The sequence below is a fragment of the Camelus bactrianus genome, chromosome 6, assembly GCF_048773025.1.
Source record: "Camelus bactrianus isolate YW-2024 breed Bactrian camel chromosome 6, ASM4877302v1, whole genome shotgun sequence".
Lineage (NCBI taxonomy): Eukaryota > Metazoa > Chordata > Mammalia > Artiodactyla > Camelidae > Camelus > Camelus bactrianus.
The window spans coordinates 78,472,879-78,490,242 of record NC_133544.1 but is presented as its reverse complement, the minus strand read 5'-3'; the positions used below and the strand labels follow the sequence as shown (position 1 = coordinate 78,490,242).

Sequence of the window (17,364 nt, the reverse complement as noted above, 5' to 3'; positions counted from 1 at the left end):
GACAGTTTTTAATGGCTTTTCCCAGAGATTCATACATAAGCATTTAAGGGACACCTAAACAAATATTTTCAGTAAGGTTTGGCTTTTTTATTCGAAGTAGTTTGTTGATTCAAATATTGACTTAAAGCTTGAATTCTGGTGTATTAGAAACACTGCAGTAGGCATCTCATTGTTGGAGTTAATTGTATTTATTTCAAGACGTATAAAAGAGTTCTGCCCTTAATAATAAATTCCCTTGTGGAGAAAAATAATTAAAATAGAATAATGTTTCCCCAACCTTCAAGTTAAAATGAAAATATTGATATTTTAAATAAAAAAGATGTTAATTTCCCACAAACCCTAAGAGCTTACACTTAAAAACTTTGGTACATATAGTACATACACCATGTATGTATTTATTTTCTGCCACAAATCTTCTCTTCGGCAGGTTGGATAGGTTCTCAGAGTAATACTTGGCACAGAGAACTTTTGGAATGCATGTTGCTTGGCATGTGTGGTTAAGCTCCCATCAACCACACACTTTACCCTAGAAAGATTTTTAATTTGGGCACAGGGTGAGTTCTGTGGTTTTTTTATTTTTTATTTTATTTTTTGGATTGAAGACAGCATTAGATATAATGACTTAGATATAATGGCTCATTTGAAAAAAAGGAATGGTCATTTTTAAGAGGCACTGTTTAGACATTGACGCTTTTGTGTAGCCCCGTGGGCTGGTAAACTCGATGTGGTCGGCTCGTGCCAGTGCTCTGGGGGCGGACAGACGAGTCAGCACCCTGTGCTAAAGGGTGCCTCAGGGTCTTCGCAACATGGTGGGGCCACAGTTGCTAAGAAAGGAAAACTGGGTAGACATTCAGTCATCTGTTCATTCACCTGACAAACATTTTTCTTTTGAGCACCTGCTTTATAACAGGCATTGAAGATGTGGAAGTTAACGATAAATGGGTTCTAATCTCTCCTCAGAACTCAAGGAATTTGCGGTCTCAGTGGGAAGGCAGAGAAATAAATAGAGACCTACAGTTTATTGTGGAGTGGCACCTTGCCCAGCCTGAGGTGCAGAATGTTACAGGACAAATCGGAGTCAGCTCAGGAAAGGGACGGGAAGAATATTACAGCAAGATATGAGCACCATGCTCAGCGTGCCAGCATCAGTGAGTAAGCACACAGCTGAGCAGCGAGGCAGGCACCGAGTTCAGTGAGGGGCTCACCCACACTCTCATTGTATCCGCATAACGTGTTTCAAGCTCGGCATCCCCATTTTACAGATATGAAAACTGACACTTAGGTTAAGTAATTTGCCTCAGGCCACACAAATAGTAAGAGGTACCAGGGGGATCTGAACCCAGGTCCATGTTAATTTAGAAGCAAACCTCTTACAAACACTTTAAAATTTTTTTTTGTTTTTTATTGAAGTGTAGTTGATTTACAGTGTTGGTTTCAGGCGTACAGCAAAGTGATTCAGATATATATATACACACACACACACACATACATATACATATACATATACACACATACATACATATATTTTTTTTCCAGATTCATTTCCATTGTATTTACAAGAAATTGAATATACTTCCCTATGCTATCCTTGTTGTTTATCTGTTATATAGAAACTAATATGTATCTGTTAATCCCAGACTCCTAATTTATCCCTCCCCCATCCTTTCCCCTTTGGTAAACATAGTTTGTTTTCTATGTCCATGAGTCTGTTTTTGGTTTTTTACACACTTTTCATCATATTCCACTTTCACTAAATTTTTATGGGAAGGTACTCCTAAATAAATAAGAATTCAATCATGCATGAATTCTCCGCAGGATACTAATATATTATGCATGTATTATAAGACACACACAAAAGTAGAAAATTTCAAAGTTAGAGTTAATGATAAATAGACATTTTCAAAAAATGTCTCGCTAATTACAATGGCTAAATACTATCATTAGGTAATAACTCAAGGCTCAATATACATTTAGAGCATTTACTAATAAACAAAATAGACATAAATCCACATTTCAGTCTTGATAATTTTAACTGTCAGGAGGCCAAAGTTTTGATCTAATCAGATCATTATTGTTTATAAGTTCATAACATAGCTAAGGAGGAGCTTGTACTGAGTAAAAGAGTGATCTTCAGTCCTTGATTTCTTGGCAGTGGTCTTTTAGCCAGTTGTCCATTTGTGAAAGTAAGTTTAGTTTAAATTGGATAATACAGTTCATGAATCCACTTAACGAAGCAAACGGAAACTGTCCTGTGTTGTAAAATGCAACAGAGAGGTAAGGTGCCCTGTTGCCCCTCCCTCTGTAGAAATCCCACTGCTCCCTCAGGATACCCCACATACAGAGCAGACATGGGACAAGGGGACGGGTAAGGACTGGACAGACAAGGAGTGAAGGAGGAGCAGGCAGTAGGCAGGACTGTAGTCTTCCGACCCGGCTTCCCCTATTTGGTGTGTTTTAGGTTTCCATACTTGCATCGTAAGAATCGTAGCACTATTCGCCATGATGTGAAATCCAGTATAAAGCTGGTCCCTTTTGGACCACATTGAAGGGGTTTAATTGACTGGAAGGACTGCTGTCGTTTTATAGTAAGACAGGGGAATGTCGACGTCGCTACTTCGGGTGCAGCCTCACGGGGATCTTGCCAAGACTATACGTGTATGTGTTTAAACAGAAAATCAAAAACATTCTATCCTGGCATTCTCAGGTCAGAACCAGTTGGACGGTACAAAGTACTTCATGCCATCAGGTAGTGAAATATTGTGCTGGTATCCTTTCGTTTCGTCACTGTTTGTTGATGTTGTAGTATATGCCAGGCAGGTGCTAGAGGCAGAGGTTGCAGCTGTGAACCGGACAGACAGCATCCCTGACTTCACGGAACATGCAGTCTAGATGCAGAACAGATGTTTAAAAAAGATGATAACATAGTGGAACGAATTACTTTTGTGATATGGGCTTCAAAGGTGAAGTGCAAACTTCTAGGAAAGCAGAGAGACAGAGTCTAGTCTGAGAAGGTCAGGGAAGGTTCTCTTGAGAAAAATGTGTTTAAACTGACACCTCAAGATGAGGGAGATGGAGAAGGGGAGGGAAGGGCATGTCAATCAGAGAAAACGGCCTCACGGTGGCGCTTACACTGCGAGAAGGCCCATGTGAGCCGGGTCAGAGACTGGGGAGGACTGGGGTGAAAGGGAAGCTGGGCACTGGCAGAGGGCCTGGGGCTTATTGAAGAGTTTGAGCTGTATCGGAAGAGCAGTGGGAGGCAGTGAAAGGGTTTTTAAACCTCTGAGAAGTAGGATCAGATTTTCAGTCGTAAAAAGATAATTTTGGCCACAAGGATTGAACGGAATGGAGGGGAGAGGGCAGGGTCGGGGGAAGAAGGTGGTAACCTGAGCGGTGGTGAGTTCTTCCCGTCAGATGACATGATGACCATCAGCAGCTGGAGTTGCTGGCTGAGTCTGGCAAAACAAAACCTTGGCAACAGAGGGAAGATGGACTTCCACTCCTAATAATTTAAGATTAAGTGATGAGGTTTTTGAAAAGCAGTTTACATAGTAGATATTCAAGTTCCACGTGGCATGTGTGTTTTCTCGGTTCCTGGACCGCCGCTCTGAGCCCTGCAGGTGTGTGCTGTTTGCTGGACAGTCAGCTCCCTGCCTCCCCTGGCTGTTCCTCTTTTGGGTCTTCCCAGTTTATCTGCTGTCTACTGTTGAACCAGCAGGTCAGCTGAGGGACGGGGCAGGCGGGTGGGCAGGGAGGCCAGCCAGAGTGTGCTTTCCCTCAAAGACCGACGCTGATTTTGTTTTTACAGTCAGATCTGTCGGTATTCAGTTCTTGTGTGAGATGGGCATGGCTTTTCCCTTCCTGTCAATGCTGGGCTGAAAACCATGATTTTATTTATTGTTTACAAAGCGAAAACATGGTACATTGATCGTTAACTACTCACCACAGGTAGTGCACATGAGAGAGGGGTGCAGTCCCAACGAGAGGCGTCACTGAGGAAGCACACGTGTCGAGTGGATCTCTTCGACGACCCCTCCTACATTAATACGCAGGGTCTTCAAAGCACACTTGTCTCTGCCGGAAATCAAAGCTCAGCTCACCCACTGGGGAGCCCGTGGCACCATGAAAGTAAGTGGCTGCTCATTGCCTGTGTTAGTTTCCTGTGCTGCTGAAACAAGTGACCACAAATGGGGAGCCTTATAACAACAGAAATTGATTCTCTCACAATTACGGAGGTCAGAAGTCCTAAATCAGGATGGCAGCCAGGTGGGTTCCTTCTGGGAGCCTCTAGAGGAGACTGGGTTCTGTGTCTTTCTCCCAGCTTCTGGTGGCTGACAGCAGTTTTTAGCATTCCTTGACTTGGAGACATGTCATTCCAGTCTGCCTCTTTCTCCACATGACCTTACCCCTGTGTCTCAAATATCCCTCTCCTTTCTCTTCCAGGACACCTTTCTCTGATAGATGGGCCGGAAATCCAGGTAGAGCTCATCTCATGTCCTTAGTTTAATTACGTCTACAAAGACCCTTTTTCCAAATTAGGTCCCATTTGCAGGTACCAGGGGTCAGGACTTGAGCATATCCTTTGCGGACCACTTTTCAACTCACTACACTGTCTCTCATTTTCAAGAAGGCTGTTTCCTTGGCCTCATTTTTCTGGGAGTTAAAAGGATTTTTTCTTCCCTCAGTCCCTCACCACAGTTAATATATGTTAGAACTTGGTGGAGATGTTGTGGATTTCAAGGTTTGGGGACTTTGATTTTGAATAATCTTTTCAAACACTTTAAATTGACTCCAAACTTTTGTTTTCTGCATGTGCGTTTGCTGAAGGAAGGGCTGTCAAAGCCAGGAGAAAATTTTGAATTTGTTTGTTTGCATGGGGAACAGTGGCCACTATTTCGGCTCTGTTTAGTGATAGTGTTTATTTTATTCATTTCAAAACCCCTTAGTAAGTCATCTATACAGCATTAAAATAAGATGACTTCTTTCTTCAGCCATATACTGTGAGTAAAATACAATGAGATAAACATCGTTTTCCTGCCAGATTGCTTCCAGGGGGTAAATCCATAAACAGGAGCGTAAATAAATAAAAGCAAAACAAGCCAAAAGCCTACAATCGACTGAAAAATTAATGAACAAAAAATGCTTTTCATAAAATACTGAAGCTTGTTGGGTTCCGAGATTGGCTTAGTGTCAAGTTCGGCTCAGTCTAAAGAAGGAGAACCAGTGGCTGAGAAAGTCCTTTTACTCGCCCAGGAAGTCTCTCCAGACTGCCAAGGGCAACTTTCCGGCTGGTGTGGCTGCAATGACAAGGTGAATTCTGAAAGGCAATTTTGCTGAGGCTGGGCTTCTCTAGACCACCTGAGCTCTCTGGGCCGAGACAAAGGTCTTCATTCCCAGCCAGGTGGCAAGCGGGCCGTCTTCTTGCAGGCTCTCCCAGGTCACTCTTGACAACCACACAAGCTGGTTGGATTCTCTGGAAGCAGATGCTGAGATGGGGCCTGGCATGCAGGGTCTTTGTTGGGATCAGAATCAGGAAGGGGGGGAAGAAAGCAGGCTTGGGCAGAGAGAGAGGTGGGGCAACCATGCCAGCCTGATGAAGCCTCTGCCACCCCTGCAGGGAGCACATGGGGCCTGCTGGAGTTGTCCCACATGGAGCCCGAGGGCAGGGCCTTTTTGCCCCACTTATCTCTGTCTTTGGATGTGGCCCACGAGGGAGGGCAAGCCCGTGGGCAGGCAGCTCTCTGCAGCTGAGGCAGACCCTGAAGGGGCGGTCAGTAAAACATCTGGGGTACTTGGTCCTTCCTTGAAGAGGGATCCGGGTAGTGTATCTCCATGTCCACCACAGAGGGCATCTTGTGTTGTGGATGCGGGATATGTAGTGAATTCAGATTTCTGCAGTGAATTTAACTGTTTAATGCAGAGGGACAGCTTTTGGAAGAAAAGTTTCTGGACCTCAGGCTTTGAGAGTCACTTTGTAAGAGCGTGCACTCAGTCACTTCCATTTCATGGACTTTTCAAAGCAACAATGTTTTATGAGAAAATACATTTAATGGGTGGCCCACATTAGGTGATCTGGGTTATTCCTTGATTTGCTACTCCAGTCCCTTTATAAGCAAATCCTCAATGTTAAAAATCTTTATAACTCAAGCAAAGAAACTTTGCCTTTTGTCATTGACAATTTAATAATATGAAAGGCAAAATTAATCCATAATAACATTCCTGTCATTAGTTGAAAGTAATAAGGTCTGTTCTGTCCAAAATTGTAATGTCAAAATGTGTTTTCACTGATTCCAGTCTCCTTTCTTTTTTGTCCTTTTTCCCTCTCCCTGCCTTAGCAGCAGCATATTTAATAATTTAGGCCTGCGGTCCTCTCTTACTCTTTATTTCTGTTTAGGATTTAATGTACCATAGCCCTTCTGGGCTTCTCACTAGACCCTTGAGGTTAATTTCAGCATACCATCATTCTCTCCAAAAAATAATTAACTCCTACTCCAAAAGTATATATAATGTTGATATGAGAAAATTTAGTAAAATGGAATAGGGATAACTTTAAACATAATTTTCTGCAGAATGTTTTAAGTACACCTTTTAACATTTCCCTCCTAATGTTTCCTCCTCTCTCTTTCCTTCTTCCATTGAAAATTCTCTTCAGCTTCCTTAGGCAAACTCAGCCTCCCTTATCATGGTGAGTTACAGTTAGTTCAGTAAAACAAAACAAAAACAAATCTAGAGACATAAACCTGATATATCTCAAGCATGCCATTAGGGCTCCTCGGTTCACCCTCTTACACTGCCAGCCTAGGAAGAGCTGTGACCCAATCTTGACTCTGATCTAACACGACTGGAGGAAATCATTAGTACTGAAACTGTTTAATCTTTGTGTTGAATTATTATTAGTGTTAGTCTAAGCTGCCATAGCAAAGAAACTCCCCTAAATGCCAAAGTATAAAAAGGACTGATGTTCATTTATTTTACCTAATAGCCCCAAGATGGGTGGCGCAGGATGGGTAGGACAGCTTTGCCATTCTCAACAGCTGGCTTCCATCTCTGGTCCAAGGTCTTCTATCTTCCTTCTAAGAGCCTGGGCTCTCTCCATCACATCTGTATTCAGCCAGTGGGAAGCAAGAAAGGCAAGAGGAGTGCACACACGTTCCTTTAAAGGAGGAGACCCAGAAGTGGCAGACATCATTTGTTCTCCTCTGCCACAGGCAGAACTTAGACATGGGACCATACCTAGCTTCACAGGAGTGGGAAACATTCCTCTAGCTGCGTGTGCATGTGCCCAGCTGAAAATTAGGAGTTCCATAATGTGATGAAAGGGAGAATAGATATTGGTCCACAATTAATCGTCTCTGCCGCAGCACACCTTCCTTTCACATAGAACACATCTGCCGTCTCTCAAAGGGAGACCTTGCAAATACCCCCAACAATGACAGTGTCCAGCCTGCAGTCTGTGACATCTGGGTGATGTGAGATCCTCTCAATCAAGATTGGATGGGGATCCTTACTACTTGCCAAGTTACTATCTAGCTCCTTCCCCACCCAAAACAGTGGTGGAAGAGGAATAGAATAGCCTCAGTGAGAACCCACATTCACAAAAGGGAAGCGTGCAGAAACGCAGTGGTCACTGGTCCAGACTGATTGCCAAGTGCTGCCAGGCAGCAGTTGTGAAGACTCCCTGAACTGGAATGGGAGAAAGCGATTTGCTTGGACTCTGGTTCAGCTTTCGGAGAGGACTCTTCTCGTCCACTGTCATCTGTGGGCCCGGACTGTGCCCTCTGGCTTGTTCCTGCCGTTGTCTTTCCTGTGTGCAGAGAAAGGAGATGTTGGGAAAAATGCCTTTCTTAGGGGCTTCCCCACTAGTACAACCTATTTCCTGTTGATGTGGGCTTGAGAGATTGGAGTTTGCTTTAGAGGCCAAAAAGCCACAGACAAGAAGGGATTGTGGTTTCTTGGGCAGTGTAATTTCCTTAAAAACTTTGTAGGATTTCTCTGTTTGCCGAGAGTCAGTTCCACGTGAAATTTCCCATTATATTCCTTCACTGTCTTTTTATTGCCTGGAGGATGCCTTCTCTCTTTCCTGTTATTTATAATTTCTGTTCCTTTTTTTTCTTGATCAGTGTTCTTTGAGATTTATTCATTTAATTGATCTTTCCAAAGGACTCAAGTTTGGGTTTCATTTTTTTCTTTTTTTGTTGTTGTTTGTTTGTTTTCTGTTTCGTTGACTTCCATTTATATCTTTATTATGTCTTCCTTCTACTCTCTTTGGATTAAATTTTCTCTTCTTAATCTAACTCGTACTACACTTTCTTCTATTGCCTTTATAGTTTTATTTACAAATAAAATATTTATTTCACTTGAACTTTATATTTTCTCGGAGGTGGAGGGGCTAACTTAATTTTGTCTATGTTAAGTCATCTGATTTTCCAAACAACATTAACTGCATAATCTCCTCTTTCTCTAATGTCTCTCCCCATTTTACCAGATTCCTCCTATATATGTATGTGAATCTGTTTCTGGGCCTTTATTATACTTTTTATATTGGCCTACTTGCTCGTTGTATACCAGCATATTAATTATCATATACAAATTACTATGGCTTTGTAATATATCTTAATGATGTGTACTTTTTCCTTTATATTACAGATAATTTTTCTCTCAGTGCTATCTCACCCTTTAACTTATGCTTAACATTTTATGTTAATATCCTTTTCTGTCAGCGTGTTAGACACTTCATAGAGGTGAATGTAGTTTTCTCCTTGATAATGCAATAAATTCCTATTTTATAATTTTCACACATCCAGTAATGCATACTGATATATATACATACTGATATATAATATATAGTCAATTTCTCATAATTTGTAGGTTGCATAATTTGAGAATTTGCTCACCTGCTAAAATTTATTTGTAATCCCCAAATCAGTACTCACGGCACTTTTGTGGTATGTGCAAAGCAACAGAGAATTTGAGTTGCCCAGTGTGCAACCTCCCAGCTAAGGTCAAACCAGGCCCCACTCTGCCTGCTTGTTTCAGCTCTTGCTGTAAACAGGTGAACTCTTGAGGTCTACTTAGTGCTACACTGCCTGCATTTTTGTGCTATCTGTTGATGATTTTGCTATTTAAAATGACCCCCAAGTGTAGTACTGAAGTGCTGTCTGGTGACCCTAAGTGCAAGAGGGCTGTGATTGCCTGACAGAGAAAATATCTGCATTAGATAAGCTTAGTTCAAGCATGAGCTACAGTGCTGCTGCCCGTGAGTTCAGTGATACTGAATCAGCAACCATATATACTAAATACAGTATTCTCAAACAGAAACACATGTAAAACAAGGTTCTGTGTTGATGGACTGGTGGAAATGTTGTGACCAGAGGCTTGGGAGAACCTAACCCTGCATTTGTCTTACGGGCAGTGGTTCCGTTTTCACTAATTCAGTGTTCTGGAAACTTTATAAAATACAACTACTGTGCACAGAGAGAGCACTTATGGAGGATACGTGGTGGAGGAGGAATCAGAGACGGAGGCTTGTAATGAGGAGAAAAGGGTAGTCTTTTCTTCCCACAACAGAAAATTGAGGATTGTCCCCGAACCCTGACGCTTTTCTCCTGAGATTATATCCCTCTTCTGATTTTATCTTTAGTTATATGGCTGTCTTGACTTTTGTATACATTTTTAATTTTATAAACAGTATTTTTTTCCTTGTTGCTTCCTTAGCTTTCACTACTTGTGAGAAAATATAATTATATCAAGTTAATAATTTATTAAGTAGTCTATGGAAATGATCTAAATAACCATATTTAAATTATGATTAGCTTTCTCGAAGTCAACAGTATGGATGAAAAGGAGTCAAAACTAGATAATGCACCACAATGTAAAAGAGAGGTTGTACTTTGTGATGGGACTGTGGGTGATTCATTTTCTTTGTTTTTCTGTTTTTACCAGATTAAAAAAATTAACACGTATAACTTTTTAAATTAAAAGTTTAAGAAAAAATCTGTTACATATTCTCCTTTTAGAAAAATTGTGTTTTCAGCAAATGTTTTGATGATTGAAATTGTGCTGATTTGGGAAACTGTATTAGGAAAATATTGTCCATACCCTGGGGCTGGCCAATGATCTGTTGCCTCTTTTCAAGATGATATAATGTCTGATTTTCTTTTGTTTTGTCCTCATCCAAGAGCACTTCACAATCTCAGAATATACTAAAAGCCATTGTTCACTGAGATTCGTGGGCCTACGCACATAGGCGTGAATCTTCCTCACACTCACACAAACACTTTCTCTCTCACATACACAAACACACACACAGCTACTCACCAGAAGTTCTCTTATTATGCCTGAAAGCAGGCAGCGCTAAGGCCAACTACAGACATTATTCATCAAATCCGGACGTATTTCTTCAGCCTTTCTCTGGCAACAACAGATAGAATCTGATTATAGAGGAGAATATTTTTAGCCATTAGATGTAAACTAAAGATATTTTCAAAAAGATATATTCATGAAATGCTGCACCATAATTGTGCTACGCGGAGAGAAGTTCTTAAGTAGGGACGAAATTGTAACATATTGACAGGAGAACTGAACTACGTCTACAGGGCACTGGTTGCCTGTATCAGTGACTTCCTGGGTTTGTCTGGTTTAAGTGGTAAAACTGAAAGTCAAAAGAGTTTCTTATTTGTGAGACCCTTGCATAAGGACATGTAAACACTCCTTTGCATTTATAAAGATGAAGTTGGTTTCTATGCCAAAACTCATTTGCATTTAAAAAGACAAAGTCTGATTTCTCTGGTTATTTTCCTAGTAAATTTGCCATATTACACATACAACTTTTTTTTTTTTTTGACATACAACTTTTATCTGGATTCAGACGTAAGAATTTTATGTTATTGCTTCTGGCAATGCTGTGTATCATCCTTATAGCCTTGCTGTGTACTTAGGGACCTTTGTGGGTTCTGTAGAAGTAGAATGGTTTAGACCAATTTTGAAAATTAAAAGATTTCCTCATCCAAGGCCAGGGTCTTAGAGTGTGGTGATTAAGGACCTGGGCTGTGATGCCAGATCTCATTTCAAATCCCAGATCTACAACATGTTAGCAGTGTGACTTGGGGAAAGTCACATAACCTTTTTAAAGATCCATTTCCTTGCCTGTCTGATTTTGAGAGACAAACAGGACAATATTATGTAAAGCATTGAGCATTACCTGTCATACTCAAAAAAAATGAGAAGTACATAATAATTATCATCACTATGAGTATCAATAGTACTATAAAGGGCTACCTGGATGTACCTTCTCACCCCCAATGCTTTCAACTCTGGATAGCATTTATTCTGCAGAGCCTTGGGGGACCTGCCTCAGGCCATGCCTCCCTAATGTTTCACCTTCCTTTAACCTGATTGATTCTGCTTTGTCCAGGCAGGCGAATTACACACAAAAAACCCAGAATGATCATTTAACAGGAATGCTGTGAGGTTCAGCATAGCTTTAAAGCTCTTGGGCAGAAGCATCTCTGAAGCATGTTGGTAGTTTTTTTAAAAAAGGTAAATGCTAAAAAGTGGGCATAACCCATCATTACTCTAGGCATTTTCAAAGAGTTTGGGGATGTTTTAGAATTTATCTGTAATCCAGGTAGAGCATAAGCTCTTTCTCTTTAACATACAGCCCCTGGGACATAAAGAGCCCCTCTCTGCACTTATGAAAGCAGTTCTTATGGGTCAGTTCCATTTCTCATCTGAAAGGAAAACTCCTGCACCTGGACAAGGCTTTCCTGGTAACAGAAGCCAAAGGCAATGTTTGGATCTACCATTAAATTAGAGCCCGTTGGAAGTTCTGGAAACAAAACCCCTGTTTGTTCCAGAAATAGCATAACTGAAACAGTGCTGGGCACACAGTATGGCCTCAAGTGTATTTGCTGAGTGAATTAATGAATGAATGAATGGGTGGGTGAGGAGATAACTTGGTGGCATCTCTCCTTATATTTTGACTTCAGAGGCACCAGAAACTGTTCAGCCAGGTGCCACGGCCCAGCCTGCCAGCACGCATTCTCTGCCACTCATTAAACAGCAACTGCGGAGTGAAGACTGCTACCACGGCAAGCTGAGCAGGAAAGCGGCAGAGAGCCTCTTGGTAAAGGACGGGGACTTCCTGGTTCGAGAGAGTGCAACATCTCCTGGCCAGTATGTGCTGAGTGGGCTCCAGGGAGGCCAGGCAAAACATCTTCTCCTGGTGGACCCTGAAGGCAAGGTATCACTGACCTTTCGTTATGACTTCACAGAATCTTGTGATCAAAGTTATGCTAAATGATAGGTATGAAACCTGATCTTGAAGGGTGTTCAGTGTTAAGGGTTCACCTCTTCTTGAACCCTCCAGCTGGAGCAGGAAGTGGTAAATAGAGGCTGGTGGAGGGGTTTGAGTGGGAGCCACCCTAGAGGATCACCGAGAGGATAGCCTCTTTCTGCCCTTCTCAATTCAATTCAGTGAATTAAATGAATACCTACTACATGGAGGTACAGGGATTCACAGCTAACTATTGTTCAGTATCACATAGTGAGTCCTTGCTCTCAGGGTGCTTATATTTCATAAAATAGATGCTTAAATAATTATGGATGAATGACATAAGAATGGTTCAACCAACGCATTATGGTGTTTCTCAGGAGAGAGGGGTGCTCTGCTTGAGGCAAACTTAAAAGGCATCTTACAGGGTCTGACATACAAGATAAACCCTGAAAGGGCAGAATTTTTAAAGGGGGAGCATACATGAGGTCTTACAGGAGCAGACAGAGCAATAGAATGGTATCAAATCAAATCAAAGATGTATGCTTGGAGCAGAGATGCCTGTAGACAGATCCTGGACAAAAACCAATTAACAAAATAGCAAGTCCTGCTCTATAAATAATTACTTTAAATGTAAACGGATTCAACTCCCAAATCAAAGGATGCAGAATAGCAGAATGGATAGCTGAATAGACAAGATCCAGCTATTATGTACACTGTTTATAGGGGGCTCACTTTTTCCCTTGTTTTTACCTGATTTTTATTTTTAACCAGAAGGTTAAAAATGGTCATACCACAAACAAAAGTTCTTATTAGAAAGTTCAGTACCCAAAAAAATCATGCATTAAAAAAAATCTTTTTGGCTTTCACTAGTTCTTTTTTTAAAAATTGAAGTATAGTCATTTACAATGTTGTGTCAATTTCTGGTGTACAGCATAGTGATTCAGTTATATATGTATATATTCCTTTTCATATTTTTTCATTATAGGCTATTACAAGATATTGAATATAGTTCTCTGTGCTATACAGTAGGACCTTGTTGTTTATCTATTTTATATTAGTAGTTAGTATCTGCAAATCCCAAACTCCCAATTTATCCCTCCCCACCCCCCCCTTTCCCTTTTGGTAACCATAAGTTTGTTTTCTAGATTTGTGAGGTTCACTTTAGATTTATGGACACACAGACTGAAAGTGAAAAGATGGATAAAGATACTCCATGCAAATGACAACCAAAAGAAAACAGGGGTGGCCATACTCATATGAGACAAAATATAGGAATGGTGACATGATAGAATGTATCAAACAGTAACATGGCAAAGGGGTTGGTTACAAATTTGTATTGGGTGACAGGTGTTACTGTTTTCCTAACTGGGAGGGACAGTTGCTTTAAAAAGGTAATGGGGAATGAGAAAATTGTTTACTAAGGGATATGGAATTGAACGTACCTTTTCTTCTTTTTTTTCAGCCAGTAGCTCATTCCAGGATATGTCTGTCTCTTTTTCCCACCTAATTGTTTATGTCTTTCAGGAGATCTGTTATCATTTAACCTAATATATTTGTATTTCCTTTTCAAGGTGAGGACCAAGGATCATGTATTTGATAATGTGGGCCACCTTATCAGATACCATATGGATAATAGTTTGCCAATCATCTCTTCTGGAAGTGAAGTAAGCCTTAAACAACCAGTGAGAAAAGATAATAATCCAGGACTTTTGCATTCCAGCAAATGACTGTATGGAAGTACCGTCACACTGGCACTTCAAGAAAGTCCATTTTGTATGAGGACACAAAGATCATTCAAACTCAATTTCTAGATAAATTAGAGCACAGACTGTGAAGTGTATCTTTCTGAGACCATCATGGTCCTTTCTAAAACAAAGAACTAATAAAAATTGATCTTCAGAAACTGAAAATCAGCAGAGGGGAGGAGGATGAGTCCGTTTGAAAAGAAATTATACATATGCACGGATGTCACTTTTTAAGGCCATGTTGCATTGATAACAAGCTAAAAGCACAATTAAAATTTCACATGCTAAAGACAACTTGAATGAACTGCTGGGGCAGTGGTATGTGCCTTTCAACTTGATAATCTGGGGACATTTTCATATTGGGGAAATTAGTTCTAAGTGACTTCATATTCTATAACTATAGAACCATTTGCCAAAAAAAAAGGTTTTCCTTGTTACAAAAATAAGAAGCAATTTGCTTAATAGTTATTGACTTTATTACCTTTTCTGTTCAGTAGCTCTTTCAAGGCAGCGTTAAAATAAATTGGACGTTGAATTCAGGCTGTGTCTATGCCAGTGGAGTCAAATCAGAAGCCACTGAAAGCGCTGGTCTGTTTCGTTGGCCTGTCCCACTTGCTGGTTAAAGGACTGGAGTCCAAATTCTTTGGCCTAGTGTTTTTCCATCTTTGCTATGTAGACTGTTTGTGTGCAGCATATGACGAACTGAAAAAGCCAGCTCTATCAGTTGTTTCTGATTTCATCACATTTCTCCCTCCTCCCTCCCTCTCACCCCCTCAACCCCCCCAAAAAAGAGCTTATGAGTGCATGGATTTAAAAGACAGCAAACAAACCAGTGGTAGGGGGAGGATACAGCTCAGTGGTAGAGCGCATGCTTAGCATGCACAAGGTCCTGGGTTCAATCCCCAGTGTCTCCATTAAAAAAAAAAAAATAATAATAATAAATAGATGGCAAACCAGTGTTCTTCATATTCAATCTCCAAATTGGTTCCATTCTTATTTAAAGTACTAAATTTATTTTAAACATAGGGAAATATCCCCTCAATTGGCCGTGACTGAATCAGAGTTCCATCTACATGTATCCTTAGCACTTTTTCTAGATATGACCAGACAAAATGCAGAAGGGAGAAAACATTGAATGAAACAATTGGGAAGTTTTGCCACATGTAGGCACACTTGTAAATGGATGGTGTAATGAAGTGTTGTGTAGGGAAAAGCACTTGGACTGGGTCTCAGTGTGACCTTGACCAACTTGCTGAACCCATCTGGGCTCCAGTTTCCTTGTCTATAAAATGAGGGAGCTGGGCTAGGTGAATTCAGAGGTCCATTTCAGCCCTAACACGAGTCTATAAAAAGCAAATTTTCTATTTATTGGGGGTCAACGTTGATAACCAGTCTTTATAATTAAGGTGGAAACTTCAGTTGTTTCTCTAGTCTTTGTCTGTATTCACTGAGATCATTCAGATTATCAGAGATCTGGAGACTTTCAGTCAAAAACATTGAAACTTTGGAAAAATGTAAGTAATGATGGTAGAAGTAGATTTGGTTATTTTGAGTAGAGAAGACAGCTTCAGTCCTTTATCTGCCTTGCATATCGAGATATGGCTGTTAGAGTGGTTTTTTTTTTTTTTCATCTTGAGTTATCCAGACAGTTGCCTTAACTCCACGTCATTTTGGCTGTGTAGATACAACTTAATCTTTGTAATTGCGAATATTTGCTAAGTTTTAAATAAAAGATGAGAAACTTCTTTTGGAAAGAAATCATCGGAAATCAAGCACACTGAACTCTAATATTTTTATGTGAAGGTTTATGCTTTTATTTTACTTCTGCTATTGGCTTCTTAGATAGGTTTGTTTCCTTTTATACAACTAGGAAATAATGTCTTTTCCCTCAATTTTGCATACACCATAGTCCGTGATTATCTGTCCTCATAAAGGGGGTCAGCATGGGTATAAATCAGTGACATTTGTGTGTGATCTAGTCAACGTAACAGAAAGAGAGTGGTGCTGTGGTCTCATCCTGGTTGAACAAAATGATAACTGGGTGGCAAGAAAGAGTTCTTGATACAAATAGTCACAAAGAGTAGAACTGATGTGAGCAGTACACGTAGATGATCAGTATCTGAATGTAACGTATAGTAGTTAGATGAGCAAATTCTGCAGTTACAGATACAACAGACACAGTGAAAATAAAATGAAACAACAAATAAGTGTTTGACTGCATGCTATTTTAATGACACACTCTTATCTTTATCTGTCTTAAAGTGGGAATCCATTTGCCGTATAAAAGCCTGTAAACAACTTTTCAAAAAAATAAATGAGTATTGCTTTGTGACAGTTGACAGTAAATGTCTGATGTTTGGGATTTGGAACATTTATCGTTTGAAGGATGTCAGGGTCCTGACAGGAAACAGATGGCTCACTTAAATTGGGTACTTAGAGGAGTGTTTAATAGAGGGACTGCTTACAAAGGTGTGGGAAGAGTAGGGGGAACCACAAGGGAGGATGCAGTGCTGCTGAGCCAGCAGAGGAGTGAGGGGAGGGAGCAGTAACAGAATCTGGAGAGAGAGCTGTAAGGAAGGGCTGCCTCTCAGGAGCTGGGGCTGCAGTGGAGGGACCTGGCCACCCCTGGCGACTCCACAAGGACAGCCTCACAGCAAGCGGCACTGGAACAACGGTACATCTCTAGACAAAAGAATGAACCTCACACTGTACATAAACATCAACTCAAATGGATTATGGACTTAAATGTATAACTATGAAGCTTTTAGGAAAGAAAAACATAGAGGGAACTCTTCAGGATATAGGGCTAGGCAAGGAGTCCTTAGACATGATCCTTTAAAAAAAGTGGTATGTTGCACTTCATTGACAGTACAAATTTTTGCTTGGTGAAAGCTCTGTTGAGAGGATGAAGGACAAGCTATGGACTGGGAGGAAGGATTTGCAAACCACATATCTAGAATGTATTAAAAAAAGAACTTCTTAAAACTCAGCAGTAAAAAAATCTAATTAGAAAATGGGCCCAAACATGCATAGACATTTCACTGGAGAGATAGATGTGGCACATAAGCATGTGAAAAAAAATTCAGTATCATTGGCCAGTAGGAAAATGCAAATGAAAATCACAATGAGATATTACTACACACATATCAGAATGGGTAAATGAAAAATAATGACAACACTAAATGTTGACTAGGATGAGAAGAAAGTGGATCCACATACATCCCTGGTGGGAATGTCGAATCATACAGCCACTCCAGAAAGCTGTTGGATGCATACTGAGTTCTGGGGGGACATGAAATACGTGGAAGAGGAGAAACTATTCAACCCCTACATGATCCAAGCTTGCCC

General features: G+C 40.6%; 1 protein-coding gene across 2 annotated transcripts in view; it reads left to right on the top strand.

Annotated features, from left to right (window-relative positions):
- SHC4 (SHC adaptor protein 4) overlaps positions 1-16,342 on the top strand; it is a 109,067-nt gene extending 92,725 nt beyond the window's left edge. Inside the window, exons 10-12 of one of the 2 annotated variants that reach the window (XM_010965282.3) lie at positions 3,946-4,125; positions 11,985-12,238; positions 13,843-16,342. In XM_010965282.3, the coding sequence (XP_010963584.1) occupies positions 3,946-4,125; positions 11,985-12,238; positions 13,843-13,998 (590 nt within the window). In that variant the 3' untranslated portion in view covers positions 13,999-16,342. The remainder of the gene's footprint in view (positions 1-3,945; positions 4,126-11,984; positions 12,239-13,842) is intronic. The other variant, XM_074366086.1, reaches the window with a different exon arrangement.
- The last annotated feature ends 1,022 nt before the right edge of the window (positions 16,343-17,364 follow it).